The 25997-nt window shown below is 53.9% G+C and overlaps 2 protein-coding genes and 1 long non-coding RNA gene across 8 annotated transcripts in view; 2 read left to right on the top strand and 1 right to left on the bottom strand.

Moving 5' to 3' along the window:
• CIITA (class II major histocompatibility complex transactivator) overlaps window positions 1-6680 on the top strand; it is a 54776-nt gene extending 48096 nt beyond the window's left edge. For all 5 annotated transcript variants that reach the window (XM_088833240.1, XM_088833241.1, XM_055409488.2 and 2 more), the window contains 6 exons: window positions 25-117; window positions 1309-1395; window positions 3989-4072; window positions 4233-4316; window positions 5341-5447; window positions 5977-6680. In XM_088833240.1, the coding sequence (XP_088689366.1) occupies window positions 25-117; window positions 1309-1395; window positions 3989-4072; window positions 4233-4316; window positions 5341-5416 (424 nt within the window). In that variant the 3' untranslated portion in view covers window positions 5417-5447; window positions 5977-6680. The remainder of the gene's footprint in view (window positions 1-24; window positions 118-1308; window positions 1396-3988; window positions 4073-4232; window positions 4317-5340; window positions 5448-5976) is intronic.
• Window positions 6681-9141: 2461 nt separating this feature from the next.
• DEXI (Dexi homolog) lies at window positions 9142-24538 on the bottom strand. 2 transcript variants are annotated; one of them, XM_088833242.1, is made up of 3 exons: window positions 23140-24538; window positions 20145-20243; window positions 9142-10027 (listed from the first exon to the last, which is right to left on the bottom strand). In XM_088833242.1, the coding sequence occupies exon 1, from the start codon at window positions 23576-23578 to the stop codon at window positions 23291-23293; it is 288 nt and encodes a 95-aa protein (XP_088689368.1). In that variant the 5' UTR covers window positions 23579-24538; the 3' UTR covers window positions 9142-10027; window positions 20145-20243; window positions 23140-23290. The 2 variants fall into 2 exon arrangements, with proteins under 2 accessions (XP_088689368.1, XP_055265468.1); XM_055409493.2 differs by lacking the exon at window positions 20145-20243 and having other exon boundaries at window positions 9149-10027; window positions 23140-24534.
• On the top strand, window positions 12748-13710 carry LOC148773691 (uncharacterized). Its single transcript, XR_016036641.1, has 3 exons — window positions 12748-12872; window positions 13056-13160; window positions 13259-13710. It is a non-coding gene; the product is annotated as an uncharacterized LOC148773691 (long non-coding RNA).
• Window positions 24539-25997: the final 1459 nt, after the last annotated feature.

Below are 25997 nucleotides of genomic sequence, written 5' to 3'. Positions count from 1 at the left end.
CCCCCCATCTGATTCTACCTGCAGCCTGGACTCGCTGAGTGAGAACAAGATTGGGGACGAGGGTGTTGCCCAGCTCTCGGCCACCTTCCCTCAGCTGAAGGCCCTGGAGACACTCAAGTGAGTGGGTTGGACTTGCCCTTCCTGTGCATTTGTCCCCAAAGTTCTGCCTTTTCTTTCATTCCTTCATCCGTTCAGTCATGCGTCTGTTTAGTCATCCACCCATCCACCCAGTCATTTCTTTAATCAGCCATCTGTTAATCATTTATTCATTTAATCAACAAATATGTAAGAAGCACCTTTTATGTACGGACAGAGTTCAAGGCCCTGGAGACCCAGCTTTAAGTAAGCAAAGTCCCTGACCTCAGGGATCTTCTAGGGAGGGGACACGATAAACCAACAAACAAGCATCATAATTGTGAAGTGTGCAGTAACGAACGTAAGCCATGTCTCATGAGAGAAAGTTAGACGGAGGGCGAGAGCTAGGTTAGGATTTATCCATAAAACACTGTGAGTAAGACAGTGAATTTTGATTAAAAAAAAAAAAACTGTTCTGGGTTTGGGGGAGTGGGAGATGGATATGAGGCAGGAGGGTCAGCATGATTTTTTTACTGAACCTAGAGAGATCGTTAAAATTCATGCACAGTCTACTGTGATCAGGGAAGCCACAGAATTCACCAGAACCAATTAGGGATTTCCTTGATGGAGGGACCCTGAGACTTCTTAAGTCATTTAGAGTGTTTAAGGAAATAATGTGAGTAAGCTAGATTTCACTCCCATCTTCCTTCCCTGATTCCTCCCTGCATCTCCATCTCCTTCCTTTCCTTCCTTTTTTCCCCACTTAAGTATTTTCTGAGCACCTCCAATATACTTTGCACGGCTCTGGGCACACGTTTACAGTAATGAACAAAACAGACCCGACCCCTCACCTCGAGGAGCTCAGACAAATAATATGAACTCTTATGTAATGACAGTCCTGAAAAGTGGTCCAGAGGGAGAAGAAGGGATGCTATAAACTCATAAAACAGGTGTGGGAGGAGTGCAGTCGCTCTCACCTGCATCTCACCCCATCATCCCGCTCAGCCTCAGCATGTGACTGCATCCTTCTACTGGTCCAGTTTACCCATAATGCCCCTCACACAGTTCAGCACCACGGCTCCCATCCAGGTGGACTGTCCTGCATTTGCTGCCCTGGGTCGCCCTGTGAGGAAGCGGAGGTCCCCAGTTCTGTGTGAGCCTGGGGCATGAGCGCTGGTGGGTAGGGGCGTTCAGGTTTGGCCCTGAGCCTTCCCCCTCGGTGTACCCCTGCAGCTTGTCCCAGAACAACATCACCGATGTGGGTGCCTGCAAGCTGGCCGAGGCTCTGCCCACGCTGGCCGCGTCCCTCCTCAGGCTGAGGTGAGTGGGCTCCCCATCTGTTAGATGCTGAGCTGGTGGGCTGGGGGTGGGCAGAGAGCCCCCTTGGTTACCGGCTGCGAGGTCCCTGCAAAGCAGTCGCTACAGGCTGTTCTGTTGGGTTGGTGTTGCCCAGTTTGGTGGGGGTGGAGAGTGGGGGGCACCGACCTAAAACTCAACATGAACACACCCCACTGGAGATGGGCGATGCCACCACCCTGGACAAGAGGGTTAGCAGCCCCTGGAGGAAGGGCAAATTCTGGACAAGTCGTTTTCTCATCCCATGTCTCTTTCCTCATCTGGAAAATGGGTACCATCTTTATGGCCTACAGAAAACGCTTGGTGCAGTGCCTGACTCTGGTGCTTAATAAATATTGGACCTGCTTCCCCAGGGGATGGCAGGACTGAGCCTCTTCTGGAGTCCAGGGTTAGTGATTTCTAGAAGGCTGACCATGCGCAGGCAGCCTTGGCTGGCTCTTGTCACTCAGACACTGGTCCGTGCCTACACTGCCACCTTCTGGTGATACTTGGAATAGCACATCTTGCTTTTGATTACTTCCAGCGGACCTCCCTTGTGGTTCTGCTGGTAAAGAATCCGCCTGCAGTGCGGGAGACCTGGGTTCGACCCCTGAGTTGGGAAGATCCCTTGGAGAAGGGAAAGACTACCCACTCTAGTATTCTGGCCTGGAGAATTCCATGGACTGTACAGTCCATGGGGTCGCAAAGAGTCGGACACGAGTGAACGACTTTCACTCACAGACTGGCCCCTGGTGGTACCTGGGGCTGATGGTCCTTCCAGTCCATTAACCTTCCAGCCAAGGTCCCTGCATGCCACTGCATAGGTTGTGTGTTGTGCAGCTTGTATAGTCAATGTTGGCACTGCCTAGAGTTGTGAGGGCGTCTAAGATTCTTTACTATCAACCGTGGGCCAGAACCTGTGCTAGGAACTAGAGACACAGCTATGAACAAAACCAGCGTGGGTCTTACTTTTGAATTCCTTGCATAATGAGCAAATGAGTAAACAAAGTATTTAAAACGCTGATTCATGCTGGGAAGGAGGAAACTAACAAAGGCCAGGGAGAGGACAATAGGGAAGATTGAATTCACCAGGGAGGTCAGGAGAGTTCTGAGGAGGTGACCCTGCCCCTTCTGGGATGCTGTCAGGGAAAAGCATTCCAGGAAGAGGGAATAGCAGATGCAAAGGGCCTGAGGTGGGAAAGAGGTTGGGTCCTTCAGAGCCAGAAGAGTGGTGGGCCCCTGTGGCTGGATATAAGGAACTAGGGCCAGAGTGGGAGATGAGGCGAAAGAGTTCAGGGGAGGCCAGACCATACAGGGCTACCTTTGTAGGGTCAGGAGGGAGACTGGGGGTTTTCCAGTGTGAATGGAGAAGCAGGTGGGGCTGGTGGGGGTGATATATGACCTGACTGACACTTTAAAAAACCTCATATTGGGAGTTCCCTGGTGGCCGAGTGGTTAGGATTCTGGGCTTTCACTGCTGCGGCCCAGGTTCTATCCCTGACTGGGGAACTGAGATCCTGCAAGCTGCACGGCACGGCCAAAAAATGAAAAAAAGAAGCCTCATATTTTAAGGACTTTAAGATGCCTTCCATTGGTAAGACATCATTAAGAGGTCAAAACGCTGTTAACTAAAACTAAACGATGTTTAGTTAACTAAACAATGTTAACTAAACGATGACATCCTTTGATTATCAGACACATCCTAATCTCAGTGAATTTCAAATGTGAACACGTACATCTTGGCATCAGTGAAATATGGGAAGAATCCTCTCCCTGTGGGGGGGAGGAAGGGCCCCCCTGGGTTCTAAGGTCCATCCCAGGAAGAGATTGCAAAACCTCTCCTCGTTCCTGCCCTGGTACGAGCCAACTCATGACATCAGGGGTCCCCGGAGTTTAGCCCGAGTCCCCTTTGCTGCTTTTACATGCAGTCCTGCAGTGCTGCCCTGAGGCCGGGTCAAGGCAAAGTCACGGCCTTGAAATTAGAACCGCGGCCGCACCTGGCTTGTTATAAGGACTCTTGTTAATGAGGCATCCGCAACACCCGTGGTTCTATTTCTGACACTGCTGATGGTGACTGAGTACCCTATAGAAACCCAAGCCTGCCCAGTGACTCTGGGTTTCGCTCTTCCCTGCTATATCCCCCATGCTGGGCGCACTACAGTAGCTGATATAATCTCACAACCCCACCCAGGAGACATAATAAACATGGTTAACAAGTAGTTCATTCCACGTGTCGGGCCCTGTTCTGGGTGTTTTACCAACATGAACTTATTTACTCCTCCCCCCATTACTCTAACATGCTCATTTTATGGAGGCATAAACTGAGTCACAGGGACGCTGAGTAACTTGCCAAAAGTCAGGCAGCAAGCTGCAGAGCTGGGATTTGAACTTGAGGTGTCTCTGGCAGGAAGCTCCCTCCACGCAGTCCTGCTGCTTCCCCAGGCTCACTGAGTAACCATGGAGAAGTTACTCGGTTTTCCCCTCTGTCAAATGGGTCTGTAGTCCCAGCTGGTGTGTCTCCCGCTAGGCCCTGACCCCCAGCAGCCCCGGTCCCTGGCCTGACCTCTGTCTCCCACAGCTTGTACAACAACTGCATCTGTGACGCGGGAGCTGAGAGCCTGGCGCGCGTGCTTCCGGACATGGTGTCCCTCCGGGTGCTGGAGTGAGTGTGGGATCCTGGGCCATGGGGGCCGGGCTTGGGAGGACCGGGGCTCTCTTGCTGGCATCGTGGGAAGGGCTGGTTGTCAAGAGCATGGTGCTGGCCTTGATCTGGGTCTGGATGGTCCCCAGGGCCAGGATCCACAATGGCTTTCTCTCCCCAGCATCCAGTACAACAAGTTCACAGCTGCTGGAGCCCAGCAGCTTGCCGCTGGCCTGAGAAAGTGCCCTCAGGTGAAGACACTGGCGTAAGTCTTGGCCGAGGTGGAGGGGGAGTCAGCGTGGGGTTCACCTGAGCTCAAATCCCACTCTGCCCCTCTCCAGTGTGTGACCTTGGGCAACAGACATCTCACCCCACTGGCCTCAGTCTCTTTTTTTTTTTTTTGCTTCAGCTTAGGTGATCTTAGTTCTCTGACCAGGAATTGAACACAGGCCCTCAAGAGTGAGAGCGCTGAGTCCCATCCACTGGACTGCCAGGGAATTTCCTGGCCTCAGTTTTTCCATCTGTAAAATAGGAATGATAATAATATTTACTCCCAAGCAGTTTTGTGGGGTTTAAATTAATCAAGATACTTAGGACAGTGTCTGGTACACGAAAAGACTCAATATAGTAAGCCGAACGATACGAAATCGCTTTTATCTGTTGACCTATGTGCTGTGCTGTGCTTAGTCGCTCAGTTGTGCGTGACTCTTTGCGACTCTTTGTAACCCGCCAGGCTCCGCTGTCCATGGGGATTCTCCAGGCAAGAAAACTGGAGTGGGTTGCTGTGCCCTCCTCCACTATTGACCTATACAACTGTCAATTTCATATGATTCAGATTTATTTATTATTACATCACTATGATGTCCACTGTCCAATACTGTACTGTATAATCTTTCAAAGCACTGCTGTCTACGTGATCACTCATATCTTGCTGAGAGGAGCAGGGTGGCTCTCGTAAGGCTCATTATACAGATGTGAAGAATAAGGCACAGAGAGGTTAACTAACCTTCCTGAGGTCACACAGCAAGTTCTCAGCAGTGTGGTTCTGTCGCTCAGTTGTGTCCGACTCTTTGCGACCTCAGGGAGTGCAGCACGCCAGGCTTCCCTGTCCTTCACTATCTCCTTGAAGCAGAATCAAGTTTAAAAAGGGGCAGTCACTAGACTTCTGGGGTCCCCATGACCCCACACTAAGCTGGGTAGGAGGAGGAGTTTGGAGGCAGCTTGTGTTGGGGACTCCGGACCAGCCCCATCCTCTGACCTGGCCTCCGTGTGCCACGCCCCCATCACAGGATGTGGACACCTACCATCCCCTTTGGCGTCCAGGAACATCTGCAGCAGCTGGACCCACGAATCATTCTGAGATGATCCAGGCTGTGGCTGGGACAAGGGAACTGAGGTAAGCTTAGGAGGGGAGAGCCCCGGGGGGCTCCAGGGACAGGGTCCCAGGAAGTCGGTATACGGAAAAGGTGGGCAGGGCAGCGGCTAGGAGCTGGGTGACTGCTCCTGGACCCGCGTTCTGTCTGCCGCCCCCCTACCCCATCTCCTTCTCTGCTGGGGTGTCTTCTAAAGGCTCTGAGGACTTGGGCCCTGAGGATCCTCCCTGTGGTCAAGTCTGGGGCCCCCGGAAGGACAGGCAGGTCAGCGTGCATTCCCCGCGGCCCTCAGCATTGGAAGGTCTTCCTTTGAGGATGCCCCCGCTAGCCCGGCTGCTTTCTCAGTCCTCGGGCTGCCCCGTTGCCCGGCCCTGTCTTCAGAGGAACTCGTTCTACCGATTTCTGTGCATATGACCGTCCTCTCGTTTCTGTGCACCCCCTACCTGGGATGTGCCCTCCTCCATCCCCGCACCCCTCTCATCCCCGGGCTCCACCACGCTCTGGCCGTGTGCTGACCTGCCTTGTCCTAAAGCTTCATCTCCCCCCTCCCAGCCTCCCACAGCATGCTCTCCGAGGACACTGATCGTGCTGGACCCTCGCCTGGTTCTTTGGGGACACGACTTTTCTCGGCCTGTGTCCCGTGGGACGTGGCATTGTGGTGCCCAGCCCCGGTGACTCAGGGTCGGCCCCCACCCAGCTGGGGAGAGGACCCACTGCCTGCTCTGCGGACCAACCCCTTGGTTCCCCGGGTAGATGTCAGCCCCACTCAGCCACTGTGGCTCTGGCAGGTGGGCGGGCGCCCGGGGGCCTCTGCTGAATGCCCAGGAGCCCTGAGGCATTTCCCGAAGGACACTGCAGACAGCCATGGCCAAGGCTGGGGCCATGGGTGAGGCGGCCCCATATCCGCCTGCCCAGGTCCCTGCGACCTGCAGGGAGAGCACGTCTCCACGCTGCTCTCCTAGCAGGACCGGCTCCAGGGATACCTGCGAGCATCATCCAGCCTGTTCATTTCCCAATGCACGACCACTGGAAATTCTTGGCAGCTGCCTTCTTTCTCTGGGACTCACTGGTTTGCACTGACTCTTTTCGCCGAGCCAAAGCTAGGCCTGGCCAGACGCACTGGACCTTCGCGGGGAAAGAGCTGACGATACACTAACGGAGAAGGGGCGGGGCCATGGCCTGGACCACATTCGCCTTTTTGCCTCCATTTCCTGTTTGTTTTTTTCCACTACATATAAATCTGTCATTTAATCCCATGGGCAGGTCCTGTGTTTATGTTGTGATTACTAAACTTGGGGTGCACACTCTTCTGACTAGCTAACGCATCACAAGCCACCCCCAAAACATAGTGACTTAAAACAGCACCGATGTTTATTCTGCTCTTAAACATCTGTCTTTTGGGCAGGGCTTGGCAGGGACTGCTCATCTCTCTGTCCTGCTCCGGGTCAGCTGGGGTCATCTGAAGGCTCCGTCTCTCGTATGCCTGGCACCTGATGATGACTGCTGACTGGGGGCCTCGGTGCCTCGAAGGAAGTGGGGCTTCCTTCCATGTGGGGGCTTCCTCACAGCCTGGAGGCTGGGTTGAAGGGTGATCATGCCAACAGGAAGAGAGGTTGGGAGGGGGAGACCGAGACCACGGAGAGAAATCGTGTCCTTTTGATAAGCCAGCCTTGGCTGTCACACAGCATCACTTCTGCCATATTCTACGGCCAGTTGACTGGGACCCTTGCTCTCCTCCCTCCCCAGGCCCCTCCAGCCCCAACTCCCACCCACCCACCCAGCCCAACACACACAGTAGAGTCCACTTTGGCTCCAGTCCTGTCTTTGGGGAAAGGATTTTCTCTATGGCTTCCTACCCTTCATTGGAAAATTCATGACTTGGCGGTCAACAAGGTTGAAGCACTGTGAGCTTTAGCTTGGGTTTTCCTCGGTCTCTGCCCCACTGCTCTATCCTGGGAGTTGCTGCTTAGCTGAGCTGGCGTCGGGCCCTGGCCGTGGCGAGCCTGGAAGGGACCTGGCAGCTTTGCTGTCTACATAGAGAACTGCCAGGTTGGCTGGTGTTTTTCAGCGGAGCATGGCTTGCTCGGTCAGAAGCCCTGATTTGGGACAGCTTGGCTCTCTCCTGGTGGCTGTGGGAGCTGCCTGTGTCCCAGTCTGGTTGCCTGGCTCCCAGACTCTCCCTGTCTTCCCAGCGAGGAGGGCTTGAGGGTCAAGAGCAACAGAGGGATTCTGGTCCAACTGTCTGGCTGGACGTCCTTGCAGAAAGGTGGTGCCTTCTGCCTCAGGGGGAGCCCCCTAAGGAAGGAAGGCCCCACATGCCCTGGGGGCTGAGGGCATCCGGCCTTGTACCAGGGCATCACCCCTCACAGTGTCCCTGCTCGTATGGACTTTGTGGACTCCATGGAACTGCCACGTGTGCAAACAGAGGAAGACAGTCTCCTTCTGATCCAGGTGTCTGCAGCACCCTTCAATCAGGCGAGGTGGGCGCGACCATCCCACTGCTTTTGATCTGTTCACAGGTGACAAAATGAGATCAGAGGCTATAACTACTCATAGTGACGACTTTAAAAGAGATATGTGCATGCATGGGTGTTCAGTCGTGTCTGACTCCCTGTGACCCCATGGATTGTAGCCCGCCAGGCTCCTCTGTCCATGGGGTTTCCCAGGCAAGAATACTGGAGTGGGTCACCATTTCCTCCTCCAGGGGATCTTCCCGACCCATGGATGAAACTCATGTTTCATGTATCTTCTACACTGGCAGGCAGATTCTTTACCACTGTGTCACCTGGGAAGTCCTATTTTATAAGGCATTTAAATTTTATATATATTATATATATATATATATATATATATATATATATATATATATATATAATGTTGTTGTTCAGTTGCTTAGTCATATCTCTTTTTTTCTTTTTAATGTCTGGCTCTTTGCGATCCCATGGACTATAGCCCGCCAGGCTCCTTTGTCCATGGAATTTCCCAGGCAAGAATACTGGAGTGGGTTGCCATTTCCTTCACCAGGGGATCTTCCAACCTAGAGATCCAACCCACGTCTCCTGCATTAGAAGCAGTCTTAACCACTGGGCTGCAAGAAAGTTTGTCCATGCACTTTCAAATACTTGCTTTTCCCTTTAGGCTTCTCCCCCAAAGAACTGTCTCCCTCCTCCCGCTCCCCTTTTTCTCAAATGTCTTCTGTTCGCACCTCTCAGCATCCTTTCTTGGAATTACCCGAAGGCCTTTCCTCTCCCACACCTCAGTCTCCTCACCCGCAGAATGGAGCTGACCAGCCACTCCTTCTTAAACACGGTGTGTACATGAAGGTACTTTGCAAAGCATCAGGTGTTCTGCAAACTGGAGAGAATTGCTGCAAGTGGATCTGACTTCTGTTTGCTCTTTCCCTCACCCGCTCACTCCCCTCATCTCTAGGGGAGGTCTACCAGGTGCCAAGTGGTTGCTCAGCGGTAAGGAATTATGCAGGTTTGATTCCTGGGTTGCAAAGGTCCCTTGGAGAAGGAAATGGGATTTCCTGGAGTGTATTCTTGCCTGGGAAATACCATGGACAGAGGAGCCTGGTGGGCTACAGTTCATGGTGGTGCAAAGAGTCGGACACAACTTAGCCACTAGCAACCACCACCACCATCACCACATGCCCAACACGGGGCATCCCCACCTCCAACTTCTCTGGGATTCGGGCCTGATTTTCAGCTTGACCATCAGGCCTTTCCCACCACACCCGAGGTGGGTCCTGGCTTGTCAGAGGCTTGTGGATGCCAGGAGGGGGCCCAGGTGGGACTCCCACACCAGCCCAGCTTGGATAGACCCTCCAAGCCCCATTGGATCTCCAACTGCGGAGGTCCTGACTCTTCTGCCCTTTTATCACAGTTTCTGTGTAAAGACTCCTTTCCCAAATCTCAGAGGAAAAAAAATAAAAGCAGGGCCCTCAGGGGTTGGAGTTGCATACATTTTTTAATCGAAAGAAGTTAGCCTCCTAAGTATTGCTTTTACAGGTTTATCGAAGTCAAGTATTCATACTACTCACATTTTCAAAAAATATTTCTGGCCAGAGGAGTGGCTGTCCCCACCCCAGGCACAGTGTGTCAGTTCTGGCAACTTGATGGCGAGCAAACAACTTGAAATGAATGAGTCCAAACCCCACCCTCAGCCCCCCAGGTGTTCTTTTCCTTCTGAGTCACTCTCGGAAGCAGTCGCTGCATCTAAGCCCGGCCTCGGGACAGACCACAGAGGGCTTAGAGCTCCACTGGCATCAAACAGAGCTGGGAGTCGCTTTGGTGTATGACGTGTCCTCTCCCTCCGAAGGTTAAGTGGGGTAAGCAGATGCAGCCGGGGGTGGAAAGCAGGGAAGCTGACTCTGGCTGGGTTCATGTAAACATCCATTGAGATGGCGGAAGGTCGTAAGCCAGGGCGAGGCTGTGGGCACGATGCCACAGGCAGGCGAGGTCTCCGGGTACCCCTGCCTCACCCTCCAGGCGGGGGCACGTGCCTTCCAGACCTCGGCGTCCATTCTCAATCTTTCTGTCCCACCATCCTGGGCCCAGACGGGAACCTCTCTGTTGGCACGGAGCTTTCGAGGGGACCAGGCCTGGCAAGAGGGACAAAGGGGCGTTAGTAACATGGAATCACTGACCTGCCCTCATCCATCAAGAGGTTTGGGGAACCACCAGGAACCTCGACCTTAGGCTGGCGATGCTGTCCTGTAATTTTTCTTTTCTGGATGTGGACCATTTTTAAAGTCCTTATTGAATTTGTTACAGTATTGCTTCTTTCTGATGCTTTGGTTTTTTTGGCCAGGAGGTATGTGGAGTCTTAGGGCTTCCCTGGTGGCTCAAAGGTAAAGAATCCACCTGCAGTGCAAGAGGTGCAGGAGAGGCAGGTTCGACCCCGGGTCAGGAAGATCCCCTGGAGGAAGAAATGGCAATCCACTCCAGTATTCAGGCCTGGCAAACCCCACGGACAGAGGAGCCTGGCGGGGTACAGACCATGGGGTCCAAGAGTCGGACAGGACTGAACACAAAAGGTGGGGATGTGGGATCTTGGTTCCCCGGCCAGGGATCGAGCCCGTACCCACACACTGGGAGAGGTCTTATCCACTGGACTACCAGGGAGGTCCCCTATGATTTTTTATTAAAAAATTTTAATGAAAGTGTCTGATTTCCAAGCACCAGGCTGGAGAAGCAGTGCAGTTTCACCTGGGAAAGGAAGGGCTGTCTCACTCCTGGCAGAATATCCCCAGGAGGGGCATCTTGGGACCTGAGGAAGGAACAGGGTAGCTTGCTCAGGGTCGCCTGGGGTCAGCCGGCTAACATGAGTTCCAGGGAGTGGGCAGGGCTTGGCAGCAGCTCTCACCTTGCCAGGAAGATGCCTCGTTGCCTACAGGAAGGCTGTGGCCACAGCCAAGCTACTCAGCAGCCCCGCCTGGCCCATCTTCCCAGGGCACAGCATCCTCCCCACCTGGCTCCCCATAGGTCATTTCCTGCCCCGCACCCCCGCCGTTCTCTCTGGGTCCAGCTGTGCCTGCAGCATCTCACATTCCCATGCCCACCCCACTTACAGCCCCACAAGTCCTGCCCCAGTTCTGAGTCTCACCACCTTTGATGCCAACTCAGACTACCGCAAACGTCATCAAGCATCACATAAATCTCAGACATTAGGAGCTTCCCTGGGGGGTTAAGAATTGACCTTCCAATGCAGGGGACATGGATTCGATCCCTGGTTGGGGAACTAAGATTCCACATGCCACAGGTCAAGTAAACCCACACGCGCTTTGGGCAATGAAGATCCTATGTGCCCCAACTGAGATCCGGTGCAGCCAAATTAAATAAATATTAGGAAAATAATAATTTAAAAAACTTATGTTAAACACGACATGTATTATTGTTCATCAGGAGTTACTGATATTTGGGGCAGGACAATTCTCTGACGTGGCAGGTTGGTTGTTCTGGGGTGTACAGCAGCATCCTTGGTCCCAAAGGTGACAACAAAATTGCTCCCTCACCCCATTTCCTAGGGCCACCCAAGGGGACAGAACTGCTTCCACGAGAACCATGAATCTCCCTACTTTATAGGCTAAGAAAGAGAGGTTAAGACCTCTGTTTGAGGTTGGGACCTGCCTGAAGTTGCTTAACTGTGAGAGGTGAAGCTGGCACCGGAATAGTGATAAAGATGGAGACAGTCACGATCAGGGCAGGTACCACCTCCTGAGCTCTTACTCTGCACCATGAGCCCTAGGCAGAGTGTGGGTGCCGCACCCAACTTCGTCCACTCACCCTTCCGAGGCACCCTAACCTGGCAGCTTCCAGCTACAGGGACCCACCTCTCTGTCTGAGGCCTCTCTGCCTCCAGAGCCTGCTTGGGCTCCAGGCTGCAAGTGCAGGCAGAGCCAATATCTTTCCACAGCTGCCTTCCAACTAGTAAAGGCCAGAAAGCGGGGAATCAATACCCTATCCCCTGTGGGCTCAGGTGGTAAAGAATCTGCCTGCAATGCAGGAGACTCGGGTTCTATCCCTGGGTTGGGAAGATCTCCTGGGGAACGGAATGACAACCCACTCCAGTTTTCTTGCCCGGGAGATCCCATGGACAGAGGAGCCTGGTGGGCTCCAGTCCATGGGGTCACAAAGAGTCGGACACGACTGAGAGCCTGACACTTTCCCCCTTTCAGTTTCCCAGCTCTCATGCGGCGACTGGAGTGACTCTGAGCTATATTGTCCACTACACTGCTTCCCAGAGCTCCTGAGCAGGACTGAGCCCAGGGCCGTGGAGGTGACCTGCTAGATGATACATTCCTTCCCGGTCTCACTGCCCTACTCCACATCAGTTAATTCCTGGGCATAGCATGCTAAGTTGCTTCAGTCATGTCTAACTCTTTGCGACCCTACGGACAGGGCCAGGCTCCTCTGTCCATGGGGTTCTCCAGGCAAGAATACTAGAGTGGGTTGCCATGCCCACCTTCAGGGGAATCTTCCCGACCCAGGGGAAGATCTTATGTCTCCTGCATTGGCAGGTGGGTTCTTTACCACTAGTGCCACCTGGGAAGCCCCTGGACCACCTCCCGAATAAACAATGTGCACCGGAATTGTTTGCTCCGCCTGAGACGGAGCATCACACGGGTCATTTCATCCAACCCTCCTAACACCCCAGAGTTAGGTACTATTATGATTCCATTTTACAGATGAAGACACTGAGGTCCAGATGGAGTAAGAACCTTGTTTAAGGATGCTCAGCTCTCCAGGACTCTTTCCACTGCAGGTTTTAAACACTACATAGTCTCATGCCTCATGTATGCCCGGGCCTGACCTGGACCCTGGGGACCCTGAGATGAGTGTAGTCTCTGCCTTTGAAACACATCTTGGGAGCAATTGCAGCCCAAGGTAACCTGCTGACCCAGGAGGAAGCGCAGGGAAGGGACGGAGCCCAGAGTCTGGGGAAAGGTGCGTATGAAGGACACCGTAGTGGGAAGGCTGGTGACCAGGTCTCAGAACCTCCTGTAGTTTGGTTTGGGGTGGAAAAGGGTTGAAGGCTGTTCACGCATGCACGAGTGCTAAGTGAAGTCAGTCGTGTCTGACTCTTTGCAACCCTATGGACCATAGCCCACCAGGCTCCTCTGTCCACAGGATTCTCCAGGCAAGAATACTGGAGTGGGCTGCCATGCCCTCCTCCACGGGATGTTCCCAACCCAGGGACTGAACCTGCATCTGTTGTGTCTCCTGCAATGGCAGGTGGGTTCTTTACCACTAGTGCCACCTGGGAAGCCCAGCCCTGGGGGAGACACGGAGAGGTCAGCAGGGGCCACATCAGTTGTTTGTGTCCTCTGCAGATTCACCCAGGACCTGGCAGGCCGGAGGGGAAGCCAGGGCTGCAACCAGAGCATCGGAGAGCTCCATCCTCCAGAAAAGTGTTCACGAGTTCCCCTCCCTCCCACCAGGAGCCCACCTTCTGCACACCTCCCTTCCCCATGGGGACTCTGGGGTGCCCTGTGGCGGTCAGCATGGAGCTCCCCAGACCCCTGGCATCCAGGAAAGCAGGGCAGAATTGTTTATTCCAATTCAGCATCACCAGGGCTCACTGCACACTCTCCAAGGCAGGGGATTGAACTTGAGCCCATTTCAGATTTGGGGGGAAGGGCTGTTAGAGAATGTGGGACCCCCTCACTCGGAGCAGGGCCTCACTCCCCTCCCAATGCTCATGACTGCAAACAACCCGAGTCCCAGGCAAGCGTCAGTGTGGCTAGTGCGACTCTGTCACACATGCTAACTTCCGGAAGGAACAGGCTCAGGCGCCAGCTCCCGCTGGAATTCACTAACGCCCTCTGTTCTCATTGTTTATCTGCAGGGTCACTTTCTATTTATGGAGAATGATGCCAGTCTTCCCTTTCTGACAGTAATACCATAAAGACCCTCTCTTTCCACCACATTAATTTCACTTTAAAAAGAGAGCCTCTGGTTTGAAGACAGTAATTGCATAACTCTGGTGGCTCAGATGGTAAAGAATCTGGTTGCAGTACAAAAGATCTGGGTTCAATCCCTGGATCAGGAAGATCCCCTGGAGAAGGGCATGGCTACCCACTCCAGTATTCTTGCCTGGAGAATCCTGCGGACAGAGGAACCCAGTGGGCTACAGTCCATGGGGTCACAAAGAGTCCGGCACGACTGAATGACTAACACTGTGTATGTTTAACTTGTGTTACCTGCATAAATAACAGTTCTGATCAGTTCAGGCAACGAGCGGATATGGCAAAAACTGTTGATGATATCATATGAGGTTTGGAAGATTCTGAGTTGGCCACTCCAGAAAATGAAGAGGCCCAGAGAGGGCAGTGACCTGTCCTAAGTCACACCGCACACTGTGGACAGAGACACGGCCCCAGGCCTCTGCTGGTGGTGGCAGGATGTCCTGGCTCCTCTCCTCTGGGTCACACATTGTTGCTGTTAGAGCCCAACCTCCTCGCTCCTTCAACTTGCAAGTCTAGTCTCACAGCAAACCAGCTGACAAATTATCAGGCACCTGTGCTCACCTTGCACTATCAGCCGCAACTCATGGCTTCGCTTTTATTCCTCAAAACAACCCCAAGAGGTGGAGCCAAGGAGGACCATCATCCCTGAATTTCAAATGGGGCTCAGAGAGATTAAGTTAACCAAGCAAGGTCACACAGCTCCTAAGTGGCAGAGCCAGGATTTGAACCTCTGTGGTCTGACCCCAATGTCTTTCTCAGTTCCTCTTGGCACCTAGTTCATTTATTTCCTCCGGCATCAGAAGCCCTGGGCTAACATCCCGAGGCTGCAGCTTAAGAGAGGCCCAGCAGTGGGTTCTCCCACCTCCTGACATCCTTAGAGCATGACAGACAATTCATCAGCTATTGGCTTTGGGTATTTTCTCTTTCTGAAACTGTAACCTTTCCTTCCAGGCCATTCCCCAGAGCTGGAGAGAAGGAATGGCTGGCTGACTGGTTTGTCATCAGAATGATAGTTGGGTGCTTGATTCATCTTTAGAAGCAATGTCTCAGTCTGGTATCTCTGGGGAGACACTGCCTGGTATGAGATTTATGTCTTAAAGGTGCTGGTGGGGCAATGCTCTAGACGTGTTGGAAGAGGATTCTCTGTGAAGCTGGGCCATCCCACTCCCCTGCTCCTCTGGGATTGCCTGGGTGAGGTCTGGAATTGGCCAGTCTCAAGTCCTTCAGGTTCTGCCCCTTCCTACCTGTGTGACCTCAGGCAAGTCACCTAACCTGTCTGGGCTTGTGTCCCCATCTGAAACAAACTGCTGGCCGTTTGTTACAAGGATTGCATGAAACTGTGTTGGTGGAATGCCTGCAACACTCGGCACACATGGCCCCTCCCATCCATGCCCCCACCTGTTCTCAGCGAGAAAACACAGGGTGGAAACGGGGGTCTCCTCGGTGCAGGGGGCCTTCTGGGGGTATCCCTGCCCTCCTCCAAAAGACCCTGCCTCCTGGGCACCCACTGCCCGCGCCTCCTTCTCCACGTACCCACCAGCCAATTAAAGCCGTAAAGACAGACACTGGCGGATATGACTTGCCCAGGGTCTCTGCTGCCATTTCAGTACCAGGCCGCGCACAGGAAGGCCTCTGCCGTGTCTGGTGGACAAGTGCATGGCTGGAAGCAGGAGGGCGAAGGAGACCTCGCCTGTCTGCCTGGGTCCAGGCTCCTGGGGGAAGCCAGGGTCCTGGCCCCTTTCTCCAGTGTCTGGATGCTGGTTTCTAAGTCGGCGGTTGACGCCCCTCAACCAGGAGCGACTCTAGCTGGCCTGCGCCCCAGGCTCCATGAGGCCTTCTGAGTCCTTCCACAGCCAAGAACCACCTGAACTACTGCAGTGTTTTCTCCCCCGCAAATTCCACAATTTTAAAAGCAATCTTTATGTCACTATCGTGAATGAAAGAAAACAAGATCATTTGTCATAAACAGAAAGCAACAGCTAAATGCTGACTGTGAAACCATTAATCTAGCCAGATACTCCTGGCCTGCAAAAAGGGAGCCTGGGCCTGGCTCCTCTGCTCCAAAGTGCAAAGCAGCAAGTGCCCGAGAAGGGGCAGGGCATCCATAGCCGGCCCGCACTAGGCTTCGGCATGCTCACTGCCTCCCAGGGACGCCTGTGACGAGGCCTCACTCAGAGCACTGGGAGTGTGGCCAGGAGGTGCCACGCGGCCCCCTCACGGCAGGGTGTCTGGGGCGAGTCGCTGAACCTCCACAAGCCTGTTTTCCGCCCTGTCTATTGGAGCTAATGAGCCCTGCCCAACCTGTTTCATGGGGTGCTGCTCAAGGGAACTGTGGAGATGCGGTTATTTATAACCACCGAGCCAAGGTCCCTGGCAGGAAGGATTCCCAGGAATGGAGCTTGCCCCTTCGGGGGGTGACTGATACTGGAACCAGGTCCCAGCCACCCCCAGGCTCGGGGCAGGGGCTGCCAGCTACGAGGATACCAGCATCACCTGGCTCCCTGGGCACCAGTTATCACCACCCTCGGACTGCTTCAAAGCCTGCCCAACAGACACACCCTCCTTGGCAACTGGCCCCCACAGAGAGGAAGGGGGCCCAAAAGGGGAAGGCTTCTTGGGCTGACCTGCTCTGGGTCTGACACACCACCACCACCGATGGCATCACCAATCAAGAATCAACTACGGGACCGCCAGCATCTCATCTAATGTGCAAGAGTCTTTCAGCTGCCTTCACAGCTCAGTCGTCTCTGACTCTCTGATACCCACTGGACTGTAGCTCGCAAGGATCCTCCGTCCATGGGATTTTCCAGGCCAGGATACTGCAGTGGGCTGCCATCTCCTCCTCCAGGGGATCTTCCCAACCCAGGGACTGAAACCTCATCTCTTGCATCTCCTGAACTGGAAGGCAGATCTGAGCCCTTCAACGGGGACCACTATCTTCCCCATTTTACAGAGAAGGAAACTGAGGCTTGGGGAGGTGATGGCCCTAGCCCAGCTGGGACTTAAACCCAAATCTGACTGCAAAGCTTCTAAGCACCAGTCTGAGGGGGTCCACGGAGATGGCCTGGGATAAACCTGAGAGACACCCAGGGAGCCAGTGACTGGCTTTTTGGTTCTTGGCCAATCCTTATGGTTACCCGGAGAAGAAAGTTCCACTTTGATGCTAGAGTTTATCACGTGACACTTGCTAATTTGACTTTTTAACAGAGAGCTGGGGGCCCTGTGCCTTTAGCTGACTTTAGTATTTGTCCAGAAGTTAATGACTTTGGCACTTAGTATTTTTATCCATGCCAAGTGATGCTGGTTTTCTCTTTTTAGTGACATAAAGTCTTTTAAAAATAAATTCACATGAAAAAGACAGATTTTTAAGAAATTAAGCACTAGAACAAACATACTTCATCATAAACTATAAAGGGAGGACCAGAAACTCTGCAGTAGAGAGGTGGCAGGCAAGACCTTAACCAAGTGGTCAGAGTTAACATCTCCAGCAATGAGGCTGATAGACATCACGTGTCTCCTGATACGATGTACTCAGGACACATGCTCACTTCCCTGTGGTATTCCTGCCAAAAAGTACACCATCTGAATCTAAACTCAGGAGTAAACATCAGACAACCCCAACTGAGAGACAGTCTACAAAATATCAGGCTCGCATGCTTCAAAAATGTCAGTGTCATGCAAGACACAGACCGAGGGGCTGTTCAGACTAAAGACAGCCTAAGAGACGTGACAAGGGGTGACAAGGGCGACCTGGGATCAGGTCCTGGACCTCACCTCCCTTCCCGCCCTCCCTGTTTTTACTGTGAGAGGACACTATTGGCACGATTGATGAAATCTGAATAGTCACAGCTCAGACCGGTCCTGAGAGTGCTATCAACGCTACATTTGTTGATTCTGACAGCGGTGCTGCGATGATTTAAGGAAACGCCCTCCTTCTAAGGAAATACACACTCACATATTTAGGAGAAAATGAAAATAATATCTGCAATCTGTTTTCAAAAGTGGTTCAGAAAAATATTCACATATGTACATGTGTACACACACACGTGGAAGCATGTATACACACACATACATGTGGACACAGAGTAAGCATTTTGCACACATGAACAAGCATGGCAAATATGAATGCATGCAACTGGGGAATCTGGGTGACATGTATATGGGAATTCTTTGCAACTTGTGAAATTGTGAAATTATTTCAAAATAAAGTTTAAGAAAAGTAACTCCGACCAAGGACCAAGAGAACACGTGAGGCAGGCCTGGCAGAGCCAAGGAGGGCAGCTGGGAGCCCCTCTGCACCCTCCCTCAGCGCTGGGTCGGGGGCTTGCGTCTTGCTAGCTTTGTACCCCTGGTCCCTCAACCCCCTTTCCAGGCCTCAGTTTCTTTCTCTGAGACATGGGGGATGCGGCTGCCTGTCCTTTTTATTGTGGCCTTGGTTTCCCAAAAGCAAACTATGCTTTCAGAAGTCCCAGGAAGGGAGGATGGCACATAAACCAGGAATACCAACGCTCAAGTTGACAGGAGCCCTTCAGTTCTGAGTTCAGGAAACAGGCAAGGGCTATGAGGGTTTCCCTAGGATGAAATCTCCAGTTTGCACAACTCAGGCATGAGGGAATGGGGCCCCCGGCACCTCAGCTGTCTTGAAACATATGGGGGTCTTCTCCTGTCCAGTGGGGCAGCCAGCACACTTCCCAGGGGGCCTCAAGGTAGCACAGAGCTGGAGAGGCAGCAGGGCCTAGGGGCACACCTGTCTTTGCAGGTCACCACCACTTGTTTCCCTCCCACCTGGCTCCCCTGTCCGCCCTGACCCCCTCCCAAGAGCTCCACCGCAGCCTCTCCCACCATCTGAATCTATCGTGTGCGTCCCCGAGGGAGGTTTGGGTTTCCGAGCTGGGAAGCCAGATGCCTAGTCTGAGTGTTCTGTGATGGCACAGGCCACAGACTGCCACCAAGAGACCAGGGCAGGCGGGTGAGGAAGGGGCAGCTATGGCACCAGTCAGAACACTGGTGTCTGGGAAACCCTGTGATAAGCAGACCTAGTCCGCCTACCCTTAGCTCCCAACCTGGCCTCCCCTAGGCCACGCTGACTCGGGCAATAATGTTCTCCAGTCCCTACATTTCCAGCGCAGAGAGCCTCCTCTCCCTCCGTGCCAAGAGAGCGCTGGCAGGCAGAGGCTGCTTTCATCAGGAACCAGGACAAATCAATCCAGCTAAGCTGCCTCGCAGAGGAACCGCTGGGACGTGAGGACTCTCCCCAGCGCCTGGGCCATCTACAGAGGCCCTCTTTCCCAGGAAGGAGTGCCTGGTCCCCAGTCCCCGCTCCTGGGCAACGAAGAATACTCGAGGAAAACCACAGCCACGGCTCTCCAGATCGGGTGGCCTTAGAGACCATGGGGCGACGGAAAAGGTCTCTTGAGGGTCCCAGGCCAGCCAGGCAGAGTGGGAAGTCTGTCCTGGTGGTCCAGACCTGGACCCACCCAGCATTCAGGCAGCCAGACCTCTCTTGCTCATGAAAGAAGAGAAAGTGAAAGTTGCTCAGTCGTGTCCGACTCTTTACTACCCCATGGACTACACAGACCATGGAATTCTCTAGGCCAGAATACTGGAGTGGGTTGCCATTCCCTTCTCCAGGGGATCTTCCCGACCCAGGGATGGAATCCAGGTCTCCGGCATTGCAGGTGGATTCTTTACCAGCTGAGTCATAAGAGTAGACTGTCCTGCTCATCGTGGGAGATAAATATGCATACTTGAGGGTACATGCAGGTTTCTACATTCACAAGGCCCTGAGTGTACGATAATAGTGGTTAATTTTCAGGTGTCACACACATAGGGGAAGGTCTAAGAGCTTTACATCTCATTCAATCCTCAGAACGAAGATTATGATCCCTGCTTTACAGAAGAGGAATCTGACACCTGGGGAGGTACTGTGGCATGCCCAAGGTCACAACTAGGATTGGTATTTGAACCTAGATCATCTTGAGTCTAGGCACTTGACGACCCATGGACTGTAGCCCGCCAGGCTCCTCTGTCCATGCGATTTCCCAGACAAGAATACTGGCGTGAGTTGCCATTTCCTCCTCCAGGGGATCTTCCCAAACCAGGGATCAAACCTGAGTATCCTGCACTGGCAGGTGGATTCTTCACCACTGAGCCACCTGGGAAGCCTAATACTGCCTCCTTAAATAGGGGTTCAACAAGCATTTGAGAAACTGAGTAATGTGGAAAAAGAGAGGGGGCAAAATGAGTGCACCTTTCATCCTGAGGTCACCCCAGTCCTCCTGCCTGGCGAGCCCACATCCTCAGTCAGCGTTTCCTGAATTGACCTGTGTGCAGCAGGAGACTGTCTTACCTGAGAAAGAGCGAGAAGGAGCAAGATTTGACTACTGGTGTTCTGCTTACGAAAGGGGCCAGGAGAGGAGGTGCAGTCAGACCATCTTTCATCTTTCCCATAGGCTTTTCTTGCTACTAGCCACCCCTCCCCAATTGGAGTCTGGGCTTCTTATCTTTGGGACCTAGGCCACTGTGGCTTGGATATTGGACTAAGAAAGAAGGCACGCTGTGCCTGGTTCCCACCATTTCTCCAGGCACCACTATTTATCACAGCCCTGGGCCTCCCCACCTGCTGGAGTCAGGCCCTGTCACTTGGAAAGCTTTGCAAGGGTGTCCTTGAGATACACTTCCTGGTATTTCTGCTCAAACAGTGTTGGCTGCAAAGTATGCCGAAGCATTTGGGCTTCGCTTTTTGGTCCAGAGAGTGCCAATGTTTTCATTTGGAATGGGAAGTGTTGCAGTTGATGTGGTGAAGAGGTAAAATAAGACATTCATCATCAAGTTGCACTGACTGTAAGTCAAAGGCTTGGTTGGGGGCGGGGATTCATCTTGGGATCTCTGGAGCTTGGCAGGAGAGCGTGTGCACATGTGTGCTCAGGGCTTCAGCCGCATCCGACTCTTTGCGATCCCATGGACTGTAGTCAGTGGCTCCTCTATCCATGGGATTTTCCAGGCAAAGACACTGGAGTGGGGTGCCATTTCCTCCTCCAGGGGATCTTGCCCACCCAGCGATCGAACGTGTGAGAGCAGGCAGGGCTAACATTTGTTGAATGATCCAATGAGTGAATATGCAAAGGGCCTAGAACCAGACGTGGTATATCACTGACACTCAGTACAGGTTCTGAGTGGATCCCATAGGTTCTGCCTCCAAAAGGCATTCTTGCTCTGTTTGTGTTTCTCCATCTTCACCAACTTTGCCTCATCCAAGCCTCCATCACATCTGGCCTGAGCAACTAACCAGTTCCTAACTGGCTTCCCAATTTCCGCACTTGCCCTTATGGCTCATCCTGCCCACCATCACCAGTCATCTTTGCAAAATGTGGACCGGAATCGTGTCCTTCCCTGCCTAAAACCTTCTGATGACTTCCCATTGCTTGTGGCCGTGCCCTCCCAGGTCCTGACTGATTTGGCCCTGCCCACCCTACTAACCTCTCCTGGGGCTGTTCTGTCGCACTGGCCTCCTTGCAGTTGTTGGAAGAACCAGCTATCTCCCACCCCATGACCTTGGCACTAGTGGGTCCCTGGGCCTGGACTGCTTTTCTCCAGATCATCACATGTGGCTCCTTCCATCAATTTAGGGCTCAGCTCAAAGGTGTCACCTCTTCAGAGAGGCCTTCTCTGAATTCCCTGTCTGAAGCAGCCCATCTCCCAGTCTTGTTTCACTTACTCAGGCATTTACTGAGTAATTACTAGATGCCAGGAGCTGCTCTAAGCGGGGAAATAGTGAATGCAATAGGGGATGTCGCGCCTTTCTACTGTAGCTCTCAAAAATCTGCCTTGTTGGGAACCCGCTTGTCTTCCTCACCAAGTGCCAAGAGGCCTGGGTCTGAGTCTGTCTTGTTCACTGTGTTCACCCAAGCACACTAGGTACTGGGCAAACATCTATTTAAGAAAACAACAAATCGATGGACAGGTATGCAGAGCAGCTGACACATGCTCCACCAGGCACTTGGCTCTTGCTAAGGTCTCCCTGAGCTCAAATAATGCTTTCTTCAAAGAAATCTCACTGCCAGCCGCCCAGGTTGACACTGCTAGTGCGTCCTGCCCACCGTGCATCACCCTCTGACTATGGTCATCTAGGCTAAGACAGGCAAGAGGAAGGGGTAAACACAGCATGCTTAGGGTGAGTGGCATTAGTGCCCGTTTTCCAAAAGGAGCCCCTGCCCACCACCTCAGTGTCCCCTGCCACTGCCACTCAGGACAGTGCCTAGCACATCCAGCTGAGGGGCTCAGCTGAGAAATTCCTGCACGTACCTTAAACCCTCACCAGAGCCTCTCTCATCTAGGCCTGCTGCCTCTCTTCCCGGCTGTGACTTTGGCCACGTCTTCCTCCTTGCTGGATTTTCATTTCCCTCCCACCAAAACACAAGGTGGGGCCGGACACAGCATTCTGGTGGCAGCCCAGAGGCAGGGCTTCAACACCTCAGTGCAAGGATCCTATAGTTCCTTCTCCTGCTGGTCCCCAAGCCCCTTGAGTTTGCCTTGCAGATACAGGAGGCAAAGCGACCGCAGCACCAAGCCCCAGCTGGTCTCGTCTGTGAAAGCAGCCTGCGAAACTGGCAGCCCCTGCAGATTTGAACTGCGGAACTGATGAGCTGGGGCGCCCTGAAACCTGATTCCAAAACGGGAGCCTAGCCAACGCCAAAGGAAGTACAGGGTTCTTTGCTGAAGGTTTCTCCTCTCACAGCGTCAGCCGGGAACCCTTGCTCTAAGTCCCCACCCAGTCCTCCAAGGGGCCATAAGACAAAGGGGATCAGTGCCTGGCTTCCTCCCTCTTTTAACACTGCAAGTCTTCATCCTTCCAGGACTACTGGGAGTCCCCCAAAAGGCAAGGTCACCATCGATGCAGGCTAAGGATGGGGGGTGGGGGGGTGGGGAGGAGTTGACAGGCCTGCCTCAAATGGACTTGGGTGCAAAAGCTTTCTCCCCAAGCTGTGAAGTTGCTACTATGGCTAACCAGGAAGCCGCTTGCGCCCTACGTCCCTTCCCTTCTTCAACAGCTGTCACCTTCGCTAGGGGAAGCCTTCCAGCCCTAACTAAGGGCCTAAGAAAAATCCAGCCATTCCCGTCATCCAAACAGACATGGACTGAGAAATCAGAGGCCTAGGGGAGGGGTGTGTGTCCGGCTTGAGCTGCCTCCCTCTTCCTCGCCAGCGCCCCAGCCCGCCCTCGTCCTGCGCAGGGAGGGCACTTACAGGCCTCAGAGGCCGCAGCGGGCCTCGTCTTGGGGGTCCCATCCCTGGCCAGGCGGTGCCCTCAATCAACAGCAGCGGCATGACCTGGGGCCCCGGTCCGGGCCGAGGGTTGCGGGTCGTGGGGAGAGCGGCGTGGGGACGGCAGCCGAGCCTACTCCAAGTAACCATCGAAGACGTCGAGCTCCGAGTCGGCGTCGTAGAGGCCCGAGCCGGGGTCGGAGAGCACGCCGAGGTCCACCAGCGCCTGGTCCATGTCCTCGGGCAGGAAGACGAGGCCCACGTTGAGGACGATGTACTCCATGAGGAAGGCGTAGTACAGGATCAGCACGTTGACGAAGAACAGGCCCACGTAGAACATAGAGGGCAGGAGCGGCGGCGGCACGGAGGGGACCAGGGGGCCCAGAGCGTCCAGGTGGGCCGCGACCCGGGCGCCGGGCATGCAGCGGGCGGCGAGGGCGGCGGGCGGCGGCGGCGGCCCGGCGATCCCGGCGAGCTCAGCCGCTGCGGCGCCCGGGCGGCCGGCGCGGGGGCAGCTCAGCCATCCAGGGGCTCCCCGGGGCTGGCCCAGGCGGCCCTGGGCCCCGGCGGCGTGCCCTCAAGAGATGTGCGTCGGTCCCTGCGGACGCGCCCCGGCCCCTGAGAGTGCCAGGCGGGTCGCCCCACCCGCAGAGGAGGCCACACCGCGCCGTCGACCCTTCCAGCGGTCAGGCTGGCGCCCCCACCCCCTCCCCGAAGTGGCCGGCTGCTGCCCCGGGCTCCTCCGACGCTCCCGGCTCCCGCTCGCTGGCCCTCGCGGCGCCTGCGACGACCCTCCCCACCGCGGCTCAGCGTCAAGGGCCAGTCCCGGTGACGGACTCCTCAGCCGCTCCCGGACGCTCCTTGAGCCCGCCCGGCGCCCGCGAAGGCGCTGCCCCCATAGCTGCGGCCGCCGCGTAGCCCTCCAGATCGCGTTCCGAGCACCGCCTCCGGAGCAGCCCCGCGCTCATTGGCTCGCCGCCCGCCATCCCCAAGCTCATTGGTTCGCCGCCCTCCCTTGCGCTCATTGGCTCGTCGCCTCCTCATCCCCTGCGCTCATTGGCTCGCTCGACGCCTGCGCTCATTGGCCCGAGACTTCCGGGGGCGTATACTGACTCGCCCCTCCCCTCCAGGCGCCGGCTTCTGAGTCGCTCTCGCGGTTCCGGACTCGGGGCAGATCTCGAATCCGATTCGCTCTGCGGTTCCGCGACAGACCAGGGGGAGGGGAAAGACTCAAAACACGGTTACAACCGAGAAGTATCCTAAGGCTACAAAAGCTGAAGATTTGAAATCGTGAGCTTCATCAGCACCCTGCTGGACTTGAGTATTGGCGCCACGCCTTTTTGGGCCTCAGTTTACCTGTTGAGAAAGGAGGCGGGCGGGGGTCTGGGGCGCTGGACCTCACCAGTGAAAATTTTGGCCTTTTCGAAAGCCGCAGTTTTCCACGGTAGGGAAGATCAATCGGCGCCCCGTTCGTCTCTGCAGGTTCTGGCTGCTGGAAGATCCACCCCTCGGCGGGGCGGGGCGGGGGGAATCTGCATAATAAAATTCAGCGACAGCTGAGTAAAGAAACTTCCCGGCAGGTCAGACCTGCAGTAGTAGGGTTGCTTCTTGTTTTTACTTTGTAAAACGTGTTTTACAGCAATAATAACGAGAGTGGTTAAACATTCAAACAACCAAGAAGTTCACAAAAAAGTGAGTTTCTTCCACTCGCTGATTCCCCTCCTCAGGGGCACCCCTTGTACATCCTTCAGGAGACTGACTGATCTTGCCCAGAGTGCCTCCCAAAGGGCTTTCAACCAGACTTTTAAATCTCAGGCCTCCCTGAGCTGGGTGCTTTACATGCATTGCTTAATTGGAACCAGCCGGGGGAAGTGCATGCAGTATGTTACCCATTTTTACAGACTAGGAAACAGAAGGACCCCGGAAGCTGCTGGGCCTGTGTATGTTTTGAGGCCAGAACCTGCACGTTTTTCTCCATGGCTCTCTCATGCCCCTTTAAATGAATTATAGAGCAAACCATTAATCCTGCAACTGCTGAAGGTGAAACAAACTTCATTCATTTATTCACTCTGATACCTGTTGAACACCTGTTATGTGCGAACCTTGTGCCAGGTCCTGGGAAGAACATGGGCCCTTAGCCCAGTTCCGTCCTGAGCACAGTTAATGGGACACAGTAGACCTTAAATAACTATGAGGAGTAGAAAAGGGCGAATGGTGAACAGGGCAGTATCACCTCCATGGAATTTCCCACTTCCAATCCAGGAGAGAAATTTAGATACATCTTCTGGCCTGGTGTAAGAAGTTGGGTGTTTCCTTATGTTTTTAAATGTGGATGTTTTGGAAATGGCATGGATTTGGGGTGAAGACCAGAGAAATCCACTGAAAGTACAGGACGTTCAGTTTTGGTGCACTGTTGCTCGAAGGCCTTTCAATATTTATTTTTTAACTCAAGTAGAAAAGAAATGGAGAAGGCAATGGCAACCCACTCCAGTACGCTTGCCTGGAAAATCCCATGGATGGAGGAGCTTGGTGGGCTGCAGTCCATGGGGTCGCTAGGAGTCGGACACGACTTCACTTTCACTTTTCACTTTCATTCACTGGAGAAGGAAATGGCAACCCACTCCAGTGTTCTTGCCTAGAGAATCCCAGGGACGGGGGAGCCTGGTGGACTGCCGTCTATGGGGTCGCACAGAGTCAGACACGACTGAAGCGACGCAGCAGCAGCAGAAAAAGAAAAAGACTGAAGGACAAACCAGGCTGTTACCGGTTTGGTGCAGTTTCGTTTCTTGGAGCATAAAAGTAAGGGCGCCTGGGTTTGAATCCTGGGTCTGCCACGTACT

Source organism: Moschus berezovskii, chromosome 27 (assembly GCF_049115385.1).
Source record: "Moschus berezovskii isolate FMDL1 chromosome 27, NW_MosBer_1.0, whole genome shotgun sequence".
Taxonomy (NCBI): domain Eukaryota; kingdom Metazoa; phylum Chordata; class Mammalia; order Artiodactyla; family Moschidae; genus Moschus; species Moschus berezovskii.
Note: the sequence above shows the minus strand (reverse complement) of the source record. Positions and strands in the feature narration are given on the sequence as shown.